The sequence below is a fragment of the Somniosus microcephalus genome, chromosome 4 (assembly GCF_052327205.1).
Source record: "Somniosus microcephalus isolate GS21.2 chromosome 4, FLI_Smic_1.0, whole genome shotgun sequence".
In the NCBI taxonomy this organism is placed as follows: domain Eukaryota; kingdom Metazoa; phylum Chordata; class Chondrichthyes; order Squaliformes; family Somniosidae; genus Somniosus; species Somniosus microcephalus.
The window spans coordinates 154,350,776-154,368,982 of NC_140990.1; the positions used below are offsets into that span (position 1 = coordinate 154,350,776).

Here is an 18,207-nt window from a genome sequence, read left to right on the forward strand (position 1 = left end):
GTGCACAGCAAGATAGGAACGTTGGAACAGGAGTAGGCTGTTCAGCTCCTCGAGCCTGTTCCGCCATTCAATGAAATCATGGCTGATCTGCGATTTAACCCCATATGGGGCCTTTGGTCCATATCCCTTAATACCTTTGGTTAACAAAAAGCTATCAATCTGCGATTTAAAATTAACAATTGATCTAGCATCAATTGCCATTTGCGGAAGAGAGTTCCAAACTTCTACCACCCTTTGTGTGTGTGTAGAAGTGTTTCCTAATTTCACTCCTGAAAGGTCTGGCTCTAATTTTTGGACTATGCCCCCCTAGTCCTGGAATCTCCAACCAGCGGAAATAGTTTCTCTCTATCTACCCTATCTGTTCCCCTTAATATCTTGAAAACTTCGATCAGATCACCCTTTAACCTTCTAAATTCTAGGGAATACAACCCACAAACAACAATGAGATAATGACCAGCTAATCTGTTTTAGTAATATTGGATGAGGAGTAAATATTGGACAGGACACCAGGCAGAACTCCCCTGCTGTTCTTCGAATTGTGCGTGGGATACTTTGCAGCGACCTGAAGGGTAGACAGAGCCTTGATTTAATATCTCATCCGAAAGATAGCACCTCCGACAGTGCAGCACCCCCTCAGTACTACATTGGAGTGCCAGCCAAGATTATGTGCTCATAGAAACATAGAAGATAGGAGTAGGCCATTCGGCCCCTCGAACCTGCTCCACCATTCAATGCGATCATGGCTGATCATCCAAATTCAGTACCCGGTCCCTGCTTTCTCCCCAAACCCCTTGATCCCTTTAGCCGTAAGAAATATATCCAACTCCTTTTTGAATATATTTAATGAACTGGCCTCCACTGCCTTCTGTGGTAGAGAGTGCCACAGGTTCACCACTCTCTGGGTGAAGAAATTCCTCCTCATTTCTGTCCTAAATGGCTTACCCTTTATCCTTAGACTGTGTCCCCTGGTTCTGGACTCCCCGACCATCGGGAACATCCTTCTTGTCTCGAGTCTGTCCAGTCCTGTTAGAATTTTATAAGTTTCAATGAGATCACCTCTCATTCTCCTAAACTCCAGCGAGTATAAGCCCAATCGACCCAATCTCTCCTCATACGTCATTCCTGCCATCCCAGGTATCAGCCTGGTGAATCTTCGCTGAACTCCTTCCATGGCAAGAACATCCTTCCTCGGATAAGGCGACCAAAACTGCACACAATACTCCAGATGTGGTCTCACCAAGGCCCTGTACAACTGCAGCAAGACATCCTTGTTCCTGTACTCAAACCCTCTTGCTATGAAGGCCAACATACCATTTGCCGCCTTAACCGCCTGCTGCACCTGCATGCTTACCTTCAGCAACTGGTGCACAAGAACACCCAGGTCTCGTTGCACTTCCCCTAGTCTCAATCTATTGCCATTTAGATAATAATCTGCCTTCCTGTTTTTGCCACCAAAGTGGATAACCTCACATTTATCCACGTTATATTGCATCTGCCATGCTTCCGCCCAATCACCCAACATGTCCAAATTATCCTGGAGCTTCTCGACATCCTCCTCACAGCACACACGCCCACCCAGCTTTGTGTCATCTGCAAATTTGGAGATATTACATCTAGTTCCCTTGTCTAGATCATTAATATATACAGGAAACTTTGTGATATCTGGCACCGACGGGACCGAGCTGTTGCCGTCCCATCAAAACTGCCGGACAAACCAGCGCTAATGTTAAAACATACGGAGCTCCGTATCTAGCAACAAACCCTGTTGCTTAACAGCTTCTAAACAGTTGGCCGTAGCTTGCAAGCGTCTCTGTAGCTAAGCAACAGCTTTAGCTAGACCTTGCAGAGCCTGACTGATGAAAAAAAAAGCAACGAAAAGAAAAAAAACTTACTGAACCGACTCCTGAATTTTGCCAGTGGATCGAGCATTCCGTACAGTTAACCTCCGGATAAACCAAAGTTTCCTGTATTGTGAATAGCTGGGGTCCAAGGACCGATCCCTGCGGTACCCCACTAGTCACTGCCTGCCACTTGGAAAAAGACCCGTTTATTCCAACTCTTCGCTTTCTGTCTGCCAACCAGTTCTCTATCCAAGTCAATACCTTGCCCCCAATCCCATGTGCCTTAACTTTACACGCTAATCTCTTATGCGGGACCTTATCGAAGGGCTTCTGAAAGTCCAGATACACCACATCCACTGGTTCTCCCTTATCTATTTTACCAGTTACATCCTCAAAAAATTCCAGTAGATAAGTCAAGCACGATTTACCTTTTGTGAATCCATGTTGACTTTGTCTGATCCTGTCACTGTTTTCCAAGTGCTCTGCTATTACACCTTTTATAATGGACTCTAGCATTTTCCCCACTACCGACGTCAGGCTTATTGGTCTGTAATTCCCCGTTTTCTTTCCAGCACCTTTTTTGAATAGTGGGGTAACATTAGCTACCCTCCAATCCATGGGAACTGTTCCAGATTCCATCGAATGTTGGAAGATGATCAGCAATGCATCTACTATTTCTAGGGCCGCTTCCTTAAGTACCCTAGGATGTAGATTATCAGGCTCTGGGGATTTATCAGCCTTCAATCCCATCAATTTCCCTAACACCATTTCCCTACAAATACTGATTTCTTTCAGTTCCTCCCTTTCATCAGATCCTATGTTCCCCGGCATCTCTGGTAGGTTATTTGTGTCCTCCTTTGTGAAGACAGAACCAAAATATGTATTTAGTTGGTCTGCCATTTCTTTGTTCCCCATTATAAATTCCCCTGATTGTGACTGCAAGGGACCTACGCTTGACTTCACCAATCTTTTTCTCTTCACATATCTATAAAAGCCTTTACAGTCAGTTTTTATGTTCCCTGAAAGCTTACTCTCATATTCTATTTTCCCCTTCCTCCTTTGTTGAATCCTAAACTGCTCCCAATCCTCAGGATTATTGCTTTTTCTGGCCAATTTATGTGTCCTCTCCTTGGATCTTATGCGATCCCTAATTTCCCTTGTTAGCCACGGTTGAGTCACCTTTTTTGTTTTATTTTTATGCCAAACAGGGATGAACAAATTCTGTCGTTCATCCATGCGATCTTTGAATGTTTGCCATTGCCTATTCACCGTCAACCCTTTGAGTGACATTCCCCAATCAATCCTACCCAACTCGCGCCTCAGACCATCGTAGTTTCCTTTATTTAAATTTAGGACCCTGGTCTCTGAGTCAACTACTTCATTCTCCATCTTACTGAAGAATTCGATCATATTATGATCGCTCCGACCCAAGGGGCCTCGTACAACAAGATTGCTAATTAATCCTTTCTCATTACATAATACCCAGTGTAAGATGGCCTGATCTCTGGTTGGTTCCTCGACATATTGGTCCAGGTAACCATCCCGTAAATACTCCAGGAATTCCTCCTCCACAGTATTGTTACTAATTTGGTTAGCCCAATCTATATGTAGATTAAAGTCACCCATGATGACTGCTGTGCCCTTACTGCACGCTTCTTTAATTTCCCTTTTAATGCCATCCCCATCCTCCGCCTTACTGTTTGAGGTCTATATACCACTCCCACTAACGTTTTCTGCCCCTTGGTATTTCTCAATTCTACCCATACAGCTTCCACATCATCAGAGCTAATATCCTTCCTTACAATTGTGTTAATCCCTTCTTTAACTAGTAATGCAACCCCACCTCCCTTTCCTTTTTGCCTATCTTTCCTGAATATCGAATACCCCTGGATGTTGAATTCCCAGCCTTGGCCATCCTTGAGCCACGTTTCCGTAATCCCAACCAAATCATATTCGTTTACCTCTATTTGTGCAGCCAATTCATCCACCTTATTAAGAATGCTCCTCGCATTAAGACACAAAGCCTTCAGGCTTATTTTTTTAACACTCTTAGACCTATTAGAATTATTATTTACTGTGGCCATGTTTAATTTAAACCGTTGATTTCTCTGACTGCCACTTTTGTTTTTCTCCTTCCTTTCTTTTGCTTTTATCCTTGTTTCCCTTTCCTCTGTCCCCCTGCTCAGATTCCCAACCCCCTGCCATCTTAGTTTAAACCCTCCCCCAGAGCACTAGCAAACACTCCCCCTAGGACATCGGTTCCAGCCCTGCCCAGGTCCTCCTGACGAAGGAGCAGCGCTCCGAAAGCTTGTGATTTCAAATAAAGCTGGTGTTGTGTGACTTCTCACATTTATTAATTGAAGAGTAACTTGAGTGTATGTTACCATAGATAACATTGCAGGAAGAGGGGAAACACAACATCCATTTTGCACTGATTTCTCATCATTCTGGCCTTGTATTCAGGGACGAAGCCAGACTGCAATACTTCATGCTTTGATTGTGAGGCTCTACTTGAGTAAGCTGACTGCAACACTCATTGTTGTGATGTTTTGGAGGTTAATGGTGTGATTTGTTTGAACTTCGCATTGGTTTCCTTCAAAGCATCAAACACAGCAGAGAGTTGATAACTTTTAATACTAGAGTGAGGAGATGTGTCATATTATTTAATAGAATATTTCACTGGTGTGTTTTTCAAGGTTTTGTTTTTTTATTCTTGCCAGTTTGTCTTTGCTGTCGTTTTCTGATCTCACTGAGAAGAATTACTTCCAGCACAGGATTCAGATTGTGGAAGAGTTGGCGCAAAAGCTGGAACAATACAAGGTAACCTGCAACAATTGCATAAGGAAACATTTTGATGTGCTTTTTCCAAGTAATCTTTACAAGGCCCCCCTGATGGCTACCTAGAAGGAAATAGAGAGAGTACAACGGCAACATGTTCCCGTAAAGGTCAAGGGTGGGACCAACAAGCCCAGGGAACCCTGGATGCCATGGGATCTACAAGAATGGATTAGGAAAAAAAGGGAGGCTTGTGGCAGATACAAAGAACTAAAAACAGTGGAAGGAGCATAGGAAGTGCAGGGGGGTACTTAAAAAAGAAATTAGGAGAGCGAAGAGGGGGCATGAAAAAACACTGGCGGGCAAAATAAAGGAAAATCCCATGGTGTTTTATAAGTGTATTAAGGGCAAGAGGATAACCAGGGAAAGAGTAGGACCCATTAGGGACCAAAGTGGCAATCTGTGTGTAGAGCCAGAAGATGTAGGTGAGGTTTTAAGTGAATATTTTGCATCTGTGTTCACTATGGAGATGTAGGCGTAGAAATCAGGCAGGGAGATTGTGATATACTTGAACAAATTAGTATTGAGAGGGAGGAGATACTAGTGGTTTTAGTGAGCTTAAATGTGGCTAAATCCCCAGGCACAGATGAGATGTATCCCAGACTGCTGTGTGAGGCAAGGGAGGAGATTGCAGGGGCTCTGACACAAATTTTCAGAACCTCTCTGGCCACAGGGGAGGTGCCAGAGGACTGGAGGACAGCTAACGTAGTACCATTATTCAAGAAGGGTAGTAGGGATAAACCAGGGAATTACAGGCCAGTGAGCCTAACATCAGTGGTAGGGAAATTATTGGAAAAAATTCTGAGGGACAGAATTAGTCTCCACTTGGAGAGGCAAGGATTAATCAAGGATAGTCAGCATGGCTTTGTCAGGGGGAGATCATGTCTAACCAATTTGAATTTTTCGAGGGGGTGACTAGGTGTGTGGATGAGGATAGTGCAGTTGATGTGGTCTACATGGACTTCGGTAAGGCTTTTGACAAAGTCCCGCATGGGAGACTGGTCAAGAAGGTAAGAGCCCATGAGATCCAGGGCAATTTGGCACATTGGATCCATAATTGGCTTAGTGGCAGGAGGCAGAGGGTGATGGTCGAAGGTTGTTTCTGTGACTGGAAGCCTGTGTCCAGTGGTGTACCGCAGGGATCGGTGCTGGGTCCTTTGCTGTTTGTAGTGTACATTAATGATTTAGATATGAATGTAGGAGGTATGATCAGTAAGTTCACAGATGACACGAAAATTGGTGGAGTGGTAAATAGCGAGGAGGGACGATATAGACGGGTTGGTCAGATGGGCAGAACAGTGGCAAATGGAATTTAACTCTGAAAAGTGTGAGGTGATGCATTTTGGGAGGACTAACAAGGCAAGGGAATACACAATGAATGGTAGGATCCTATGTAGGACAGAGGATCAGAGGGACCTTGGTGTGCATGTACATAGATCCCTGAAGGCAGCAGGACAGGTAGATAAGGTGGTTAAAAAGGCATATGGGATACTTGCCTTCATTAGCCGAGGCGCAGAATATAAGAGCAGGGAGGTTATGATGGAGCTGTACAAAACGTTAGTTAGGCCACAGCTGGAATACTCTGTGCAGTTCTGGTCACCACACTATAGGAAGGATGTGATTGCATTGGAGAGGGTGCAGAGGAGATTCACCAGGATGTTACCTGGGCTGGAGCGCTTCAGCTATGAAGAAAGACTGGACAGGCTGGGGTTTTCCTTAGAGCAGAGAAGGCTGAGGGGGAACTGATTGAGGTGTACAAAATTATGAGGGGCATAGATAGGGTAGATAGAAAGGAACATCGCCCCTTGGTAGAGGAGTCAATAACCAGGGGGCATAGTTTCAAGGTAAGGGGCAGGAGGTTTAGAGGGGATTTGAGGAAGAACTTTTTCACCCAGAGGGTGGTTGGAATCTGGAACTCACTGCCTGAAAGGGTGGTAGAGGCAGGAACCCTCACAACATTCAAGAAGCATTTAGATGAGCACTTGAAATGCCATAGCATACAAGGCTACGGACCAAGTGCTGGAAAATGGGATTAGATTAGACAGGGCTTGATGGCCGGCATGGATGTGATGGGCCGAAGGGCCTCTTCCTGTGCTGTATAATTCTATGACTCGATCTCCTTTTGAAAGGATATATTGGTGTTGGAAGAAGTACAGGGAGATTCAACAGGATGTTACCAGGACTGCAAGGGTTAGATTAGGACAAAAGATTACATAAACTAGGCTTGTATTCCCTAGAATATAGAAACTTAAGGGGTTTTTAGGATTTTGAAAGGAATTGATTGGGTAGCTAAAGAGAAACATTTTTCGCTGGAGGTGGAGTCTAGGAAAAGATGACATAACCTTAAAATCAGTGTCAGGCCATTTAGGAGAGAAATTGGGAAACACTTCTTCATGCAGAGCGTGGTGGAAGTGTGGAAACTCTCCCACAAAAAACAGTAGATGCTAGCTCAAATAATCATTTTAAATATGAGATCAATAGATTTTTACTAGACAAGGATATGGAGCCAAGGCAGGTGGACGGAGTTGCACCCAAGGAAGATAGATCAGAGTATTCTCTAAATGTTGAGAAGCTAGGAACGGGGATGAGAGAGATTTAGGGATCCAAATACAGAGATCACAAAAAACTAGTCAACAGGTACAAAAAATAATGAAAAAGGCTAATGAAATGTTGGCCTTTTATCTTGAGGACTGGAATACAAAGGGGTGGAAGTTATGTTAAAGCTGTATAAAGCTCTGGTTAGACCCCATCTGGACACTGCGTTCAGTTCTGGGCACCGCACCTCAGGAAGGAGATATTGGCCTTGGATAGGGTGCAGCGCAGATTCACCAGAATGGTACCGGGGCTAAAAGGATTACATTATGAGGACAGGTTGCATAGACTAGGCTTGTATTCCCTTGAATATAGAAGCATAAGGGGTGATCTAATTGAGTTGTTGTAAGATGATCAAAGGAGTTAATACGGTAGGTGGAGAGAAACTATTTCCTCTGGTGGGGGAGTCCAGAACAAGGGGATTAACCTTAAAATTAGAACCAGGCTGTTCAGGGGTGATGTCAGGAAGCACTTCTTCACTCAAAGGGTAGTGGAAATCTGGAACCCTCCCCCCCCACCCACCCCCACGGCCAAAAAAAGCTGTTGAGGCTGGTGGTTAGCTGAAAATTTCAAAACGAAGATGGATAAATTCTTGTTAGGTAAGGGTATTGAGGGCTACAGAACCAAGGTGGGTATATGGAGTTAAGTCACAGATCAACCATGATCTCATTGAATAGTGGAACAGGCTCAAGGGGCTTAATGGCTTCCTCCTGTTCCAAGTTGATGGATTAAGAGTTTGGTGCAGATCCATGACAGCAGATTCAAAAACATTTTGAATTAATAGTTGCAGGATTTTAGATGTGTTCCTGTTGAAGACAAGTCTGGTTTAAAAAAAAAAAATTTTAAAAAAATTATTCTTTTGAATTTTTTGAAGGGTGAAGAGAAGGGCACATGCAGCTGGTTTTCATGTTTCATATTAACAGGTTGTGATGTTTTGGTTTTCCTTTCAGGAAGAAATAAAAATGCTTCGGCTGCAGCTAGAGGAGAAACACAAACAAGAAATGGCCACCTCTCTGATGCACAAAGAAGAGCTGCAGAAGATTGAAAGAGAACTGTCACAGAGATACTTGGCAGAGAGTGAAGAGCTGCGGACAAAACACTGCCTAGAATTAGAACAGTTACAACATCGACTCTCCGAGGAGCATCTTAAAGGTAACAAACCCTCAAAAACTGTAACTTCCTCACATAGACGGGATCTAATCTATTGCATAGCATCCAGTCAAGGCCACATATAACTTACATTTTTAAGTCAATGTGCACCATTATGTGGCTTTCACCGGGCATCACTTAATAGAATTGGACTGGACTATGTGATGCAGTTAGCAATGCTTCCAGAATTGGTTTTGGAGCATGCCTGGTTACCCAAAACATGTTGGTTAGTGTGTGCGCGGGCGTTGCACACAGCTTCCAATTGACCGCTGCCCACACTGGTAGGATTCAAATCACAAGCTCACTGTGTAGAGAGTTGACGGTGTGGTCTGTGAACATGGGCTAGACAGTGAAGCTCCGACAGCAGTCAGGCAGGGTGCTAGGACAGCTTGCTCAGATACTGGCTTATGCTGCTTTGCATGGCTCAAAAATGTAGATTGCCAGAACAAATCAAAACACCACTAAAACCTGAAATCCATGCCAATTATGTCATGAAAGGAACTGCTTCTGTTGGCTCATCACCAGGCCAAGCTCCTCAGTCAAGACATCCTTGTCATTTCAGATTATGGCAGGATTCAATCTGGGACTTAAGTGACCCCCACTGAGACAGACAGTGGACGCTAGAGAAAATAATTCTGCTCTTCCTACATTCTTCAATTGTGACAACCCCAACACCTTCCCCTATAATTATGTGTCTGAATGTTCAGAATGGTAGCAGATTTTGTCAGAAGTATGGGTGAGGGCTTGAAAATTCTGAGGGCTGGTTTTCTTGGGATGGTGCAAGGAGATGGAGACGAGGGATATTTTCTAAACGGCAAAGTCCAAAACTACCACCCATTAGGGCTGTAGAGAAGTTTTCATCAGGTAGGAAAATTTTTTTTTTTTACTCTCCCAAAGCACAGGATGATCCCTGACCCTAGGGGCTCTGAATATCTTCATCCTGTAGGATAAGCTCAAGATGTCCGCTGCCTTGCAGGTCATACAGGAAGGCTAGCCACCGTTCACCTGAGTACAGAAAATACCTAAAAAGGTCAATTTAATTTTGATCCATTACCAGTATTTTTGCCTTAAAGTAAACCCACAGGGTCTTTACTCTTGAAGGCGCTGCTCAGCTAACAGTAAGGTTAACAGTAAAATTGTTGATAAAATAGATGAGGAAACCGTGTTAGGATAAAGGAACCTTAAGGTACATCTGGCTGCTGGCCCAAATGACATCCAATGAAGGTTTTCAAAAGAAATGGGACAGATGCTGTGCAAGTCCCTTGGATGACCACTTGAATATAGAATGCATCATCAGGGAAACATAACTTGGGTTCTTGAAAAGGTCATGTCTTACTAATTTCATCAAGTTTTTTGAAGTTACTAAGTTAGTGGATGAAGGAAACGCGGTAAACGTTGTTTACCTGGACTTTCAGAAAGCCTTTGATAAGGAACCTCATAAGTGGCTACTCTACAAAGTTGTGGAATTGGTGGTAATTTGCTACGGTGGATTAAGAATCAAATTGGCTGAATGCCCGTAGGCAAAAAGTTATTGTCAATGGATTTGGATCTACCTGGAGACCGTTTGCCAGTGTTGTCCAACAGGGATCAGTGTTCAGACTGTTGCTATTTACTATCTACATTAATGACATAGCTGTAGGTGTTGGGGGAATGATCTGCAAGTTTGCAGATGGTACGAAGCTATGAGAGGACTGTAGAGGATGCTCACCTACTGCAAGCAGATCTCGCTGTGTTGGGGGAATGGGCCTGTGTTTGGCAAATTATGTTTAACTCAGAAAAGTATAGTGTAGGTAACTATAGTTGCACCTTACAGGGAACAAAATTGAAGCCAGTGGTGAAAGAAAAAGATCTGGATATTACTGTGCATCACTCTTTAAATGTTCACAACCAATGCTGTGAAGCTGTATTGAAAGCAAACTGGTTGTATCCAAAGGACAATTTACTACAAAACAAAATATACCATTTTATCTTTGTGCAAGACCTTGGATAGGCTTCGTAGAATACTGGCCCAGAAATTGGTGGAACGGCGTGCATCTCCCAGCGAATGGCACAAATTGGATTGTTTAACCTCCCCCTTCAGATCATACTATTATTGCGCCGCAATTTTCTGGAAGTGCGAGCTGATTATGACGCGGTGACATCAACGGGGCATCTGGGACCTCCTGAACGTAGTGTCCAGTGGTCTATTTCCTTAACCAATAAAATGTAAGGATAGAGAAAGAACCAGAGCGAACGATGGAGAAGGAAATGGGGTGAATTCGTCAAATTAGATACAGAAAGAGAAATAAAAAAGGAGACAATAGATTGGATTAAGCGAGAGAGAAAAAGACAAAGGAAAAGTAAGAAAAAATATAAAATTAAAAGAAACAATTTACTACCTGTAGGAGTGAGACTCCACAGTTTCAATTTTTCCCTTTCTGGGCCTCCAAGGTTGAATTTCACATCATCAATAGGGGCCTTATGACATGAAATATTAGCCCTAAATGGCGCTGGTGAGATTAATTCGTATTAATGGCGCAAATCCAGCAATTTCTTGACACTCATGGGGAGGTTGATGGCAAGCTCCTGTTTTTGCAAGCCTAACGGTGTTCTTTTTCGCAACTTGCCGCATCTCTTCCTTGGCGCAAATTGCTGGGTTTTTTATGCACCAATAGTGGTGGGTGCCGTGAACTCTTCATTATTTTTCCATTAATTTCTGGGCTACTGTCCTGTTTCGGTCCCCTCAATAATGGGGGGAATAATGAGTCTTTGGAAAGGGTAAAGAAGAGGTCTACAAGATTAATTCCTCAGCTACCCAGATAGCCTTTTGGAGCTAGGTCTGTATACTACTGAGAAGTGTCGGCTCGGGGCGATTTGATCAAGGTTTATAAAATAATGAAGGGACTAGATTGTGTTGATGTGAACAAATTTCAACTGGAAAAGTTAGGGAGGACCAGGATTCACATTAAGTTGCATGAGGGGATAACTAGGTTAGATGTTAGGTGTTTCCTTTTCCCGCAAATAGTGGAACTTTGGAACAGGTTGCTAGCTTGTGAGGTGAGTGCTGATTTGCTATATATCTTGGATAGAGCTGGACCTGTTTTTTGTTGGGGTGGTGATCATCTCGTACAAGAGGTAGGTCCCCTGTAATATAAGTCCGGGTGACTCTGGTCTCCTGAACTAATTTTGATAACTGGGTCGGATGGCAATTTTCAGGTTTTATTCCTTAATTGGCGTAGGTTTTTTGCCGCTCCCAGGAGATTACATGGCTCCAGTTGGGTAGGGAATGTCTGATATTGTCATGTGTAGGACATTACGATTGTATGGGACAGGCTAGATTGACCAGTTGGTCTTTTCCTATCCAACATTTTCGTATGTTCTTACTTATTACTGGGCATGGCGACTGGTTGGTAAGTGCAGCATGCCTGATGGTGACTATATCCCTTGAACAATCACAGTATTACATTTGTATCCTTGGCTAGAAAGTGACAGCCACTTTATTGTCGCAGGATGCAAGGTTATTCATGTAGCACCTGCACTAATCTCCAGCGCACACTTCACTATCATAAATTGTTCTTGGTAATCTCAATTAGAACAGATGAGCAGGGAAAAAATTGCAAACAATTATAGGTCATTTACTAAAATGCAGTGAATATCTTGCAAATACCCACTGGTAGATGTAACTTACTGGAAATGAACAGGTATAATGTGACTAAGTAACAGTTTAAATTTGATTTAATGAAAAAGGTGGCCCAAGTTAATTTTTAAAAATTTGCTTCCAGGATGTGGGCAATGCTGGCAAGGCCACATTTATTACCCAGTACTAGGTGCCCTGGAGGGGCTTCTTACTGTGTTTGCTATTGAGTGGCTTGCTAGGCCACTTCAGAGGGCACTTGAGTCAATCACGTGGTGAGGGACTGGAGTTGGGAGTGGGCCAGAATGGGTAGGGCTGGCAGGTTTCCACCACTTGGGTTTTAAAGACAAACTAACAGCTTTTATGGTTATTTCTTTTTCTGGTGCAACCAAATTACAGGAAACTTTGGTTTATCCGGAGGTTAACTGTCCGGAATGCTCAAGCCACCGGCAAAAATCAGGAGCCGTTTCGTTAGTTCTTTTTTCTTTTCGTTGCTTTTTTTTCACCAGTCGGGCTCTGCAAGGTCTCGCTGAAGCTGTTGCTAAGCTACAGAGACGCTTGCAAGGTACGGCCGACTGTTTAGAAGCTGTTGCTAAGCAACAGGGTTTGTTGCCAGATACGGAGCTCAAAATCTCCGAATGTTTCAACATTAGCGCTGGTTTGTCCGGCAGTTTTGATGGGACGGCAACAGCTCGGTGCCGGTTAGCACAAAGTTTCCTGTACCGGAATGATTGAATTCAGTTTTGCAACTTGCCATGGTGAGATTTGAACTCCTGATCTGTGGATTGCTCCTTCGGGGCCAGAATCACTACACTGTTACCCTGCTGTTAATATCAGAACCGACCGATTGACACAAAAGCACAATGCTGCGGATGCTAGAAATCTGAAATAACAACAGAAAATGCTGGAAATACTCAGCAGGTTTTGACGAAGGGTCATCGACCTGAAATGTTAACTCTCTTTCTCTCTGCACAGATGCTGCCTAACCCGCTGAGTATTTCCAGCATTTTCTGACCTATTTGACTGTCTTTTGTCTCGTGTCATTTCATCTCATCTGTTCTTTCTCTCTCCTTCTCACCACTCCCTCCCCAACAATGGAACTTTGAAGCTGTTCATGACACTTTCTCTCTTTCTGTTTAATTTGATTGTGCTGAGCGGACACATACTGGAGTAATCTGGTTAACCTGGTTCTCCTGTAGCTGGGCTCAGCAAGTCTTTGTTTCAGGGCCTATAAAAACAGGCTTTGAAGTGCGATTTTGCACTGAGTGCGATTTTCAAGAGTGCTGAGAGTTGGGTGAGTCAGGGAGTTAGGCGAGGCAAGGCCTCAGAGCTTCGGCGGGTGCTTCAGCGGCAGAGCGGGCCTACAAAGGGCTCCAGAGACCAGGTAAGGCTTACTTTACTGGTGGTATTGAACTAAGTTAATTTAAATTGATTAAAGGGGTAGGTCATGCCAGGAGAGCCCAGCCCCGTGATGTGCTCCTCTTGCTTTATGTGGGAATTCAGGGACGCTGCCAGTGTCCCTGACCAACACGTGTGCCAGAAATGCATCCAGCTGCAGCTACTAACGGGCCGTCTTGCGGCGCTGGAGCTGCGGGTGGATGGGTTGTGGAGCATTCACGATGCTGAGAGGGTCGCGAATTACTCGTACAGTGAGTTGGTCACACCGCAGGGTAGGGCTGCACAGGCAGAAGGGAAACGGGTGACCACCAGGTGGAACAATAGAAGCAGGCAGGTAGTGCAGGAGACCCCTGTGGCCATCCCCCTTTCAACCAGGTATACCGCTTTGGATACTGTTGAGGGGGATGACTTACCAGAGGAAGGCAGCAGCAGCCAACTTCCTGGCACTGGGGGTGCTCCTGCTGCCCAGGAAGGGAGGAAAAAGAGTGGGAGAGCAATAGTGGTAGGGGATTCTATAGTAAGGGGAACAGATAGGCGTTTCTGTGGCCGGAGACGTGAATCCAGGATGGTTTGTTGCCTCCCTGGTGCCAGGGTCAAGGATGTCACTGAGCGGCTGCAGGGCATTCTGGAGGGGGAGGGCGAACAGCCAGAGGTCGTGGTCCACATTGGTACCAACGACATAGGTAAAAAGAGGGATGAGGTCCTGCAGCAAGAATTTAGGGAGCTAGGTAGCAGACTAAAGAGCAGGACCTCAAAGGTTGTAATCTCTGGATTACTCCCGGTGCCACGTGCCAGTGAGTATAGGAATAGGAAGATAGAACAGATGAATGCGTGGCTCAAGAGTTGGTGCAGGAGGGAGGGCTTTAGTTTCCTTGATCACTGGGTCTGCTTCTAGGAAAGGTGGGGCTTGTACAAGTCGGACGGTTTACACCTGAACCAGAGGGGGACCAATATCCTTGCGGGGAGGTTTGCTAGCACGGTTTGGGGGGGGTTTAAACTAACTTGGCAGGGGGATGGGATACAGAGTGGAGCTATAGTAGGGGGTGAATTACAGCCAAATACGGAGGAAAAAACAAGTCAGCTGGGAAGGCAGAGCAAATATGTGAAGGCAAAAGGGAATATGGCAAGGCTGGAAGGCATTTATTTTAATGCAAGGAGTCTTGCAAATAAGGTGGATGAACTGAAGTTGTTGTTGAACACATGGGAGTACGATATTGTTGCTATCACGGAGACATGGTTGAGGGAGGGTCAGGACTGGCAGCTCAATATTCCGGGGTATAGAATTTTCAGGCGAGACAGAGGGGGGTGTAAAAGGGGAGGGGGTGTTGCAATATTAATTAAGGAGTCAATTACTGCTGTAAGGAGGGATGATATATTAGTGGGTTCCTCTAATGAGGCCATATGGGTAGAACTTAAAAACCAAAAGGGGGCAAGCACTTTGCTGGGAGTGTACTATAGGCCCCCAAACAGTCAGGGGGAGATAGAGGAACAGATATGTAGGCAAATCTCAGAAGTGCGAAAATAATAGGGTAATAATAGTAGGGGATTTCAACTTCCCCAATATTAATTGGGATAGTCAGAGTGTGAAAGGCTTAGAGGGTGCAGAATTCTTAAGTGCATCCAGGAGAGCTTTTTGAGCCAGCGTGTAGAAAGTCCTACAAGAGAGGGGGCGGTACTGGACCTAATTCTAGGGAATGTAGCCGGGCAAGTGGTGGAAGTGTCAGTAGGAGAGCATTTTGGCGACAGTGACCATAATTCGGTGAGATTTAAGGTGGTCATGGAAAAAGACAAAGACGGCCCGGAAATAAGGGTTCTAAATTGGGGGAAGGCCGATTTTAATATGATAAGGCAGGATCTGGCCAAAGTGGACTGGGATCAGCTACTTATAGGAAAATCCACATCAAAACAGTGGGAGACTTTCAGAAGGGAAATAGAGAGAGCACAACGCCAACATGTTCTCGTAAAGGTCAAGGGTTGTACCAACAAGCAAAGGGAACCTTGGATGACAAGGGATATACAAAAATGCATTAGGAAAAAAAGGGGGTCTTTTGGCAGTTACAAAAGACTAAAGACGGAGGAAGCCCTAGAGGAGTATAAAAAGTGCAGGGGCATACTTAAAAAAGAAATTAGGAGAGCGAGGAGGGGCCATGAAATAACACTGGCGAGCAAAATAAAGGAAAATCCTAAGATGTTTTATAAGTATATTAAGGGCAAGAGGATAACCAGGGAAAGGGTAGGGCCCATTAGGGACCAAAGTGGCAATCTGTGTGTAGAGCCAGATGATGTAGGCGGGGTGTTAAATGAATTTTTTGCATCTGTGTTCACTATGGAGGAAGACGATGTAGACATAGAAATCGGGCAAGGGGACTGTGATATACTTGAACATATTAGCATCGAGAGGGAGGAGGTACTAGCGGTTTTAGCAGGCCAAAAAGTGGATAAATCCCCAGGCCCGGACGAGATGTATCCCAGGCTGCTGTGTGAGGCAAAGGAGGAGATTGCAGGGGCTCTGACACAAATTTTCAGAACCTCTCTGGCCACAGGGGATGTACCAGAGGACTGGAGAACAGCTAACGTAGTACCATTATTCAAGAAGGGTAGCAGGGATAAACCAGGGAATTACAGGCCAGTGAGCCTAACATCTGTGGTAGGGAAATTATTGGGAAAAATTCTGAGGGACAAAATTAGTCTCCACTTGGAGAGGCAAGGATTAATCGGGGATAGTCAGCATGGCTTTGTCAAGGGTAAATCATGTCTGACTAATCTGATTGAATTTTTCGAGGGGGTGACAAGGTGCGTGGATGAGGGAAATGCTGTGGATGTGGTATACATGGACTTCAGTAAGGCTTTTGACAAAGTCCCGCATAGGAGACTGGTCAAGAAGGTAAGAGCCCATGGGATCCAGGGTGCCTTGGCGCGTTGGATCCTAAACTGGCTGAGTGGCAGGAGGCAGAGGGTGATGGTCGAAGGTTGCTTTTGTGACTGGAAGCCTGTGTCCAGTGGGGTACCTCAGGGATCGGTGCTGGGTCCCTTGCTGTTTGTGATCTACATAAATGATTTGGATGAGAATGTAAAAGGTATGATCAGTAAGTTCGCAGATGACACGAAAATTGGTGGGGTGGTAAATTGCGAGGAGGAAAGCCTCAGGCTACAGGACGATATAAACGGGTTGGTCAGATGGGCGGAAAAGTGGCAAATGGAATTTAACCCTGAAAAGTGCGAGGTGATGCATTTTGGACGGACAAATAAGGCAAGGGAATACACAATGAGTGGTAGGGCCCTAGGAAGCTCAGAGGGACCTTGGTGTACATGTACATAGATCCCTGAAGGCAGCGGATCAGGTAGATAAGGTGGTTAAAAAGGCATATGGGATACTTGCCTTCATTAGCCGAGGCATAGAATATAAGAGCAGGGAGGTTATGATGGAGCTGTACAAAACGCTGGTAAGGCCACAGCTGGAGTAGTGTGTGCAGTTCTGGTCGCCTCACTATAGGAAGGATGTGATTGGTTTGGAGAGGGTGCAGAGAAGATTCACCAGGATGTTACCTGGGATGGAGCGCCTCAGCTATGAAGAAAGACTAAACAGGCTGGGGTTGTTTTCCTTGGAGCAAAGAAGGCTGAGGGGGGACCTGATTGAGGTGTACAAAATGATGAGGGGCATAGATAGGGTAGATAAAGAGGAACTTTTCCCCTTAGTAGGGGGGTCAATAACAAGGGGGCATAGATTCAAGGTAAGGGGCAGGAGGTTTAGTGGGGATTTGAGGAGGAACTTTTTCACCCAGAGGGTGGTTGGAGTCTGGAACTCACTGCCTGAAAGGGTGGTAGAGGCAGGAACCCTCACAACATTCAAGAAGCATTTGGATGAGCACTTGAAATGCCATTGCATACAAGGCTATGGACCAAATGCTGGAAAATGGAATTAGATTGGACAGGGCTTGATGGATGGCGCAGACACGATGGGCCGAAGGGCCTCTTTCTGTGCTGTATAACTCTATGACTCTACTATACTGCATTTCAACACCATTGCCAGTCAGCTTGAACCTTGTGTTATGATGAACCCTAACAATTTGACTGGGAATTTTAATTGTAGGTGCCATGCACTACAAGCAATTGGACCTCCTCTGGGTGGGCAGTATTTCCATAGGTTGCACGTACAGATCTTGTATAGTGGATTGTTTAGAATCTGAATGTTTTTTAGTTCTACTGCAACTGAATCAAAATTGAGAATGTATTGACCACCAGAAGTTGTTTTAGAAGTTGTGCAGTTATGTGTATAATGTTCTCATCCTATTTCCTGATTGTAATTTGGAAAGTGTTTCTTAAATTAGGCAAAAGAACCCACATTTTCTGATACCAGTTTGTTGACGTTAATAGTTTTTTTTTTTAATTAAAAGGATTAAATGTTTTTTACTCTTGGACAATGACTTGTTAAATGCATAAAATGTGTTTTGTAGCGATTACCAGGTTACGACTCCAGTGTGCACAGCAGACTGCCCGGGAGGTGGAGGTAGAGGTGGAAGAGTGGCTTCGAAGGTTGGAGGAGGAGAAGACTGCAAATCTGGTTGTGATAGACTCTGAAAGAGAGAGAATTGTTAGTCTGCAGGAGGAGATTGAATGTTTGAAGAGAGATCATGCCTTGGCCATAATGGAGCTTACTGAACAGCACAAGGAAAGAATAAAACTGGAATTGAACCAGGTAAATCTTGGTTTCCCTCCTTCACCTATTTGTCCCTTTATTATAAAGAAAGCTGTAGTTATCTTGGCTGAAGTCTTCCTTGT

General features: G+C 44.5%; 1 protein-coding gene across 7 annotated transcripts in view; it reads left to right on the top strand.

Moving 5' to 3' along the window:
• Positions 1–18,207, top strand: part of pcnt (pericentrin) — a 355,160-nt gene that overhangs the window by 168,313 nt on the left and 168,640 nt on the right. For all 7 annotated transcript variants that reach the window (XM_085985359.1, XM_085985354.1, XM_085985358.1 and 4 more), the window contains 3 exons: positions 4,562–4,661; positions 8,219–8,420; positions 17,883–18,124. In XM_085985359.1, the coding sequence (XP_085841485.1) occupies positions 4,562–4,661; positions 8,219–8,420; positions 17,883–18,124 (544 nt within the window). The remainder of the gene's footprint in view (positions 1–4,561; positions 4,662–8,218; positions 8,421–17,882; positions 18,125–18,207) is intronic.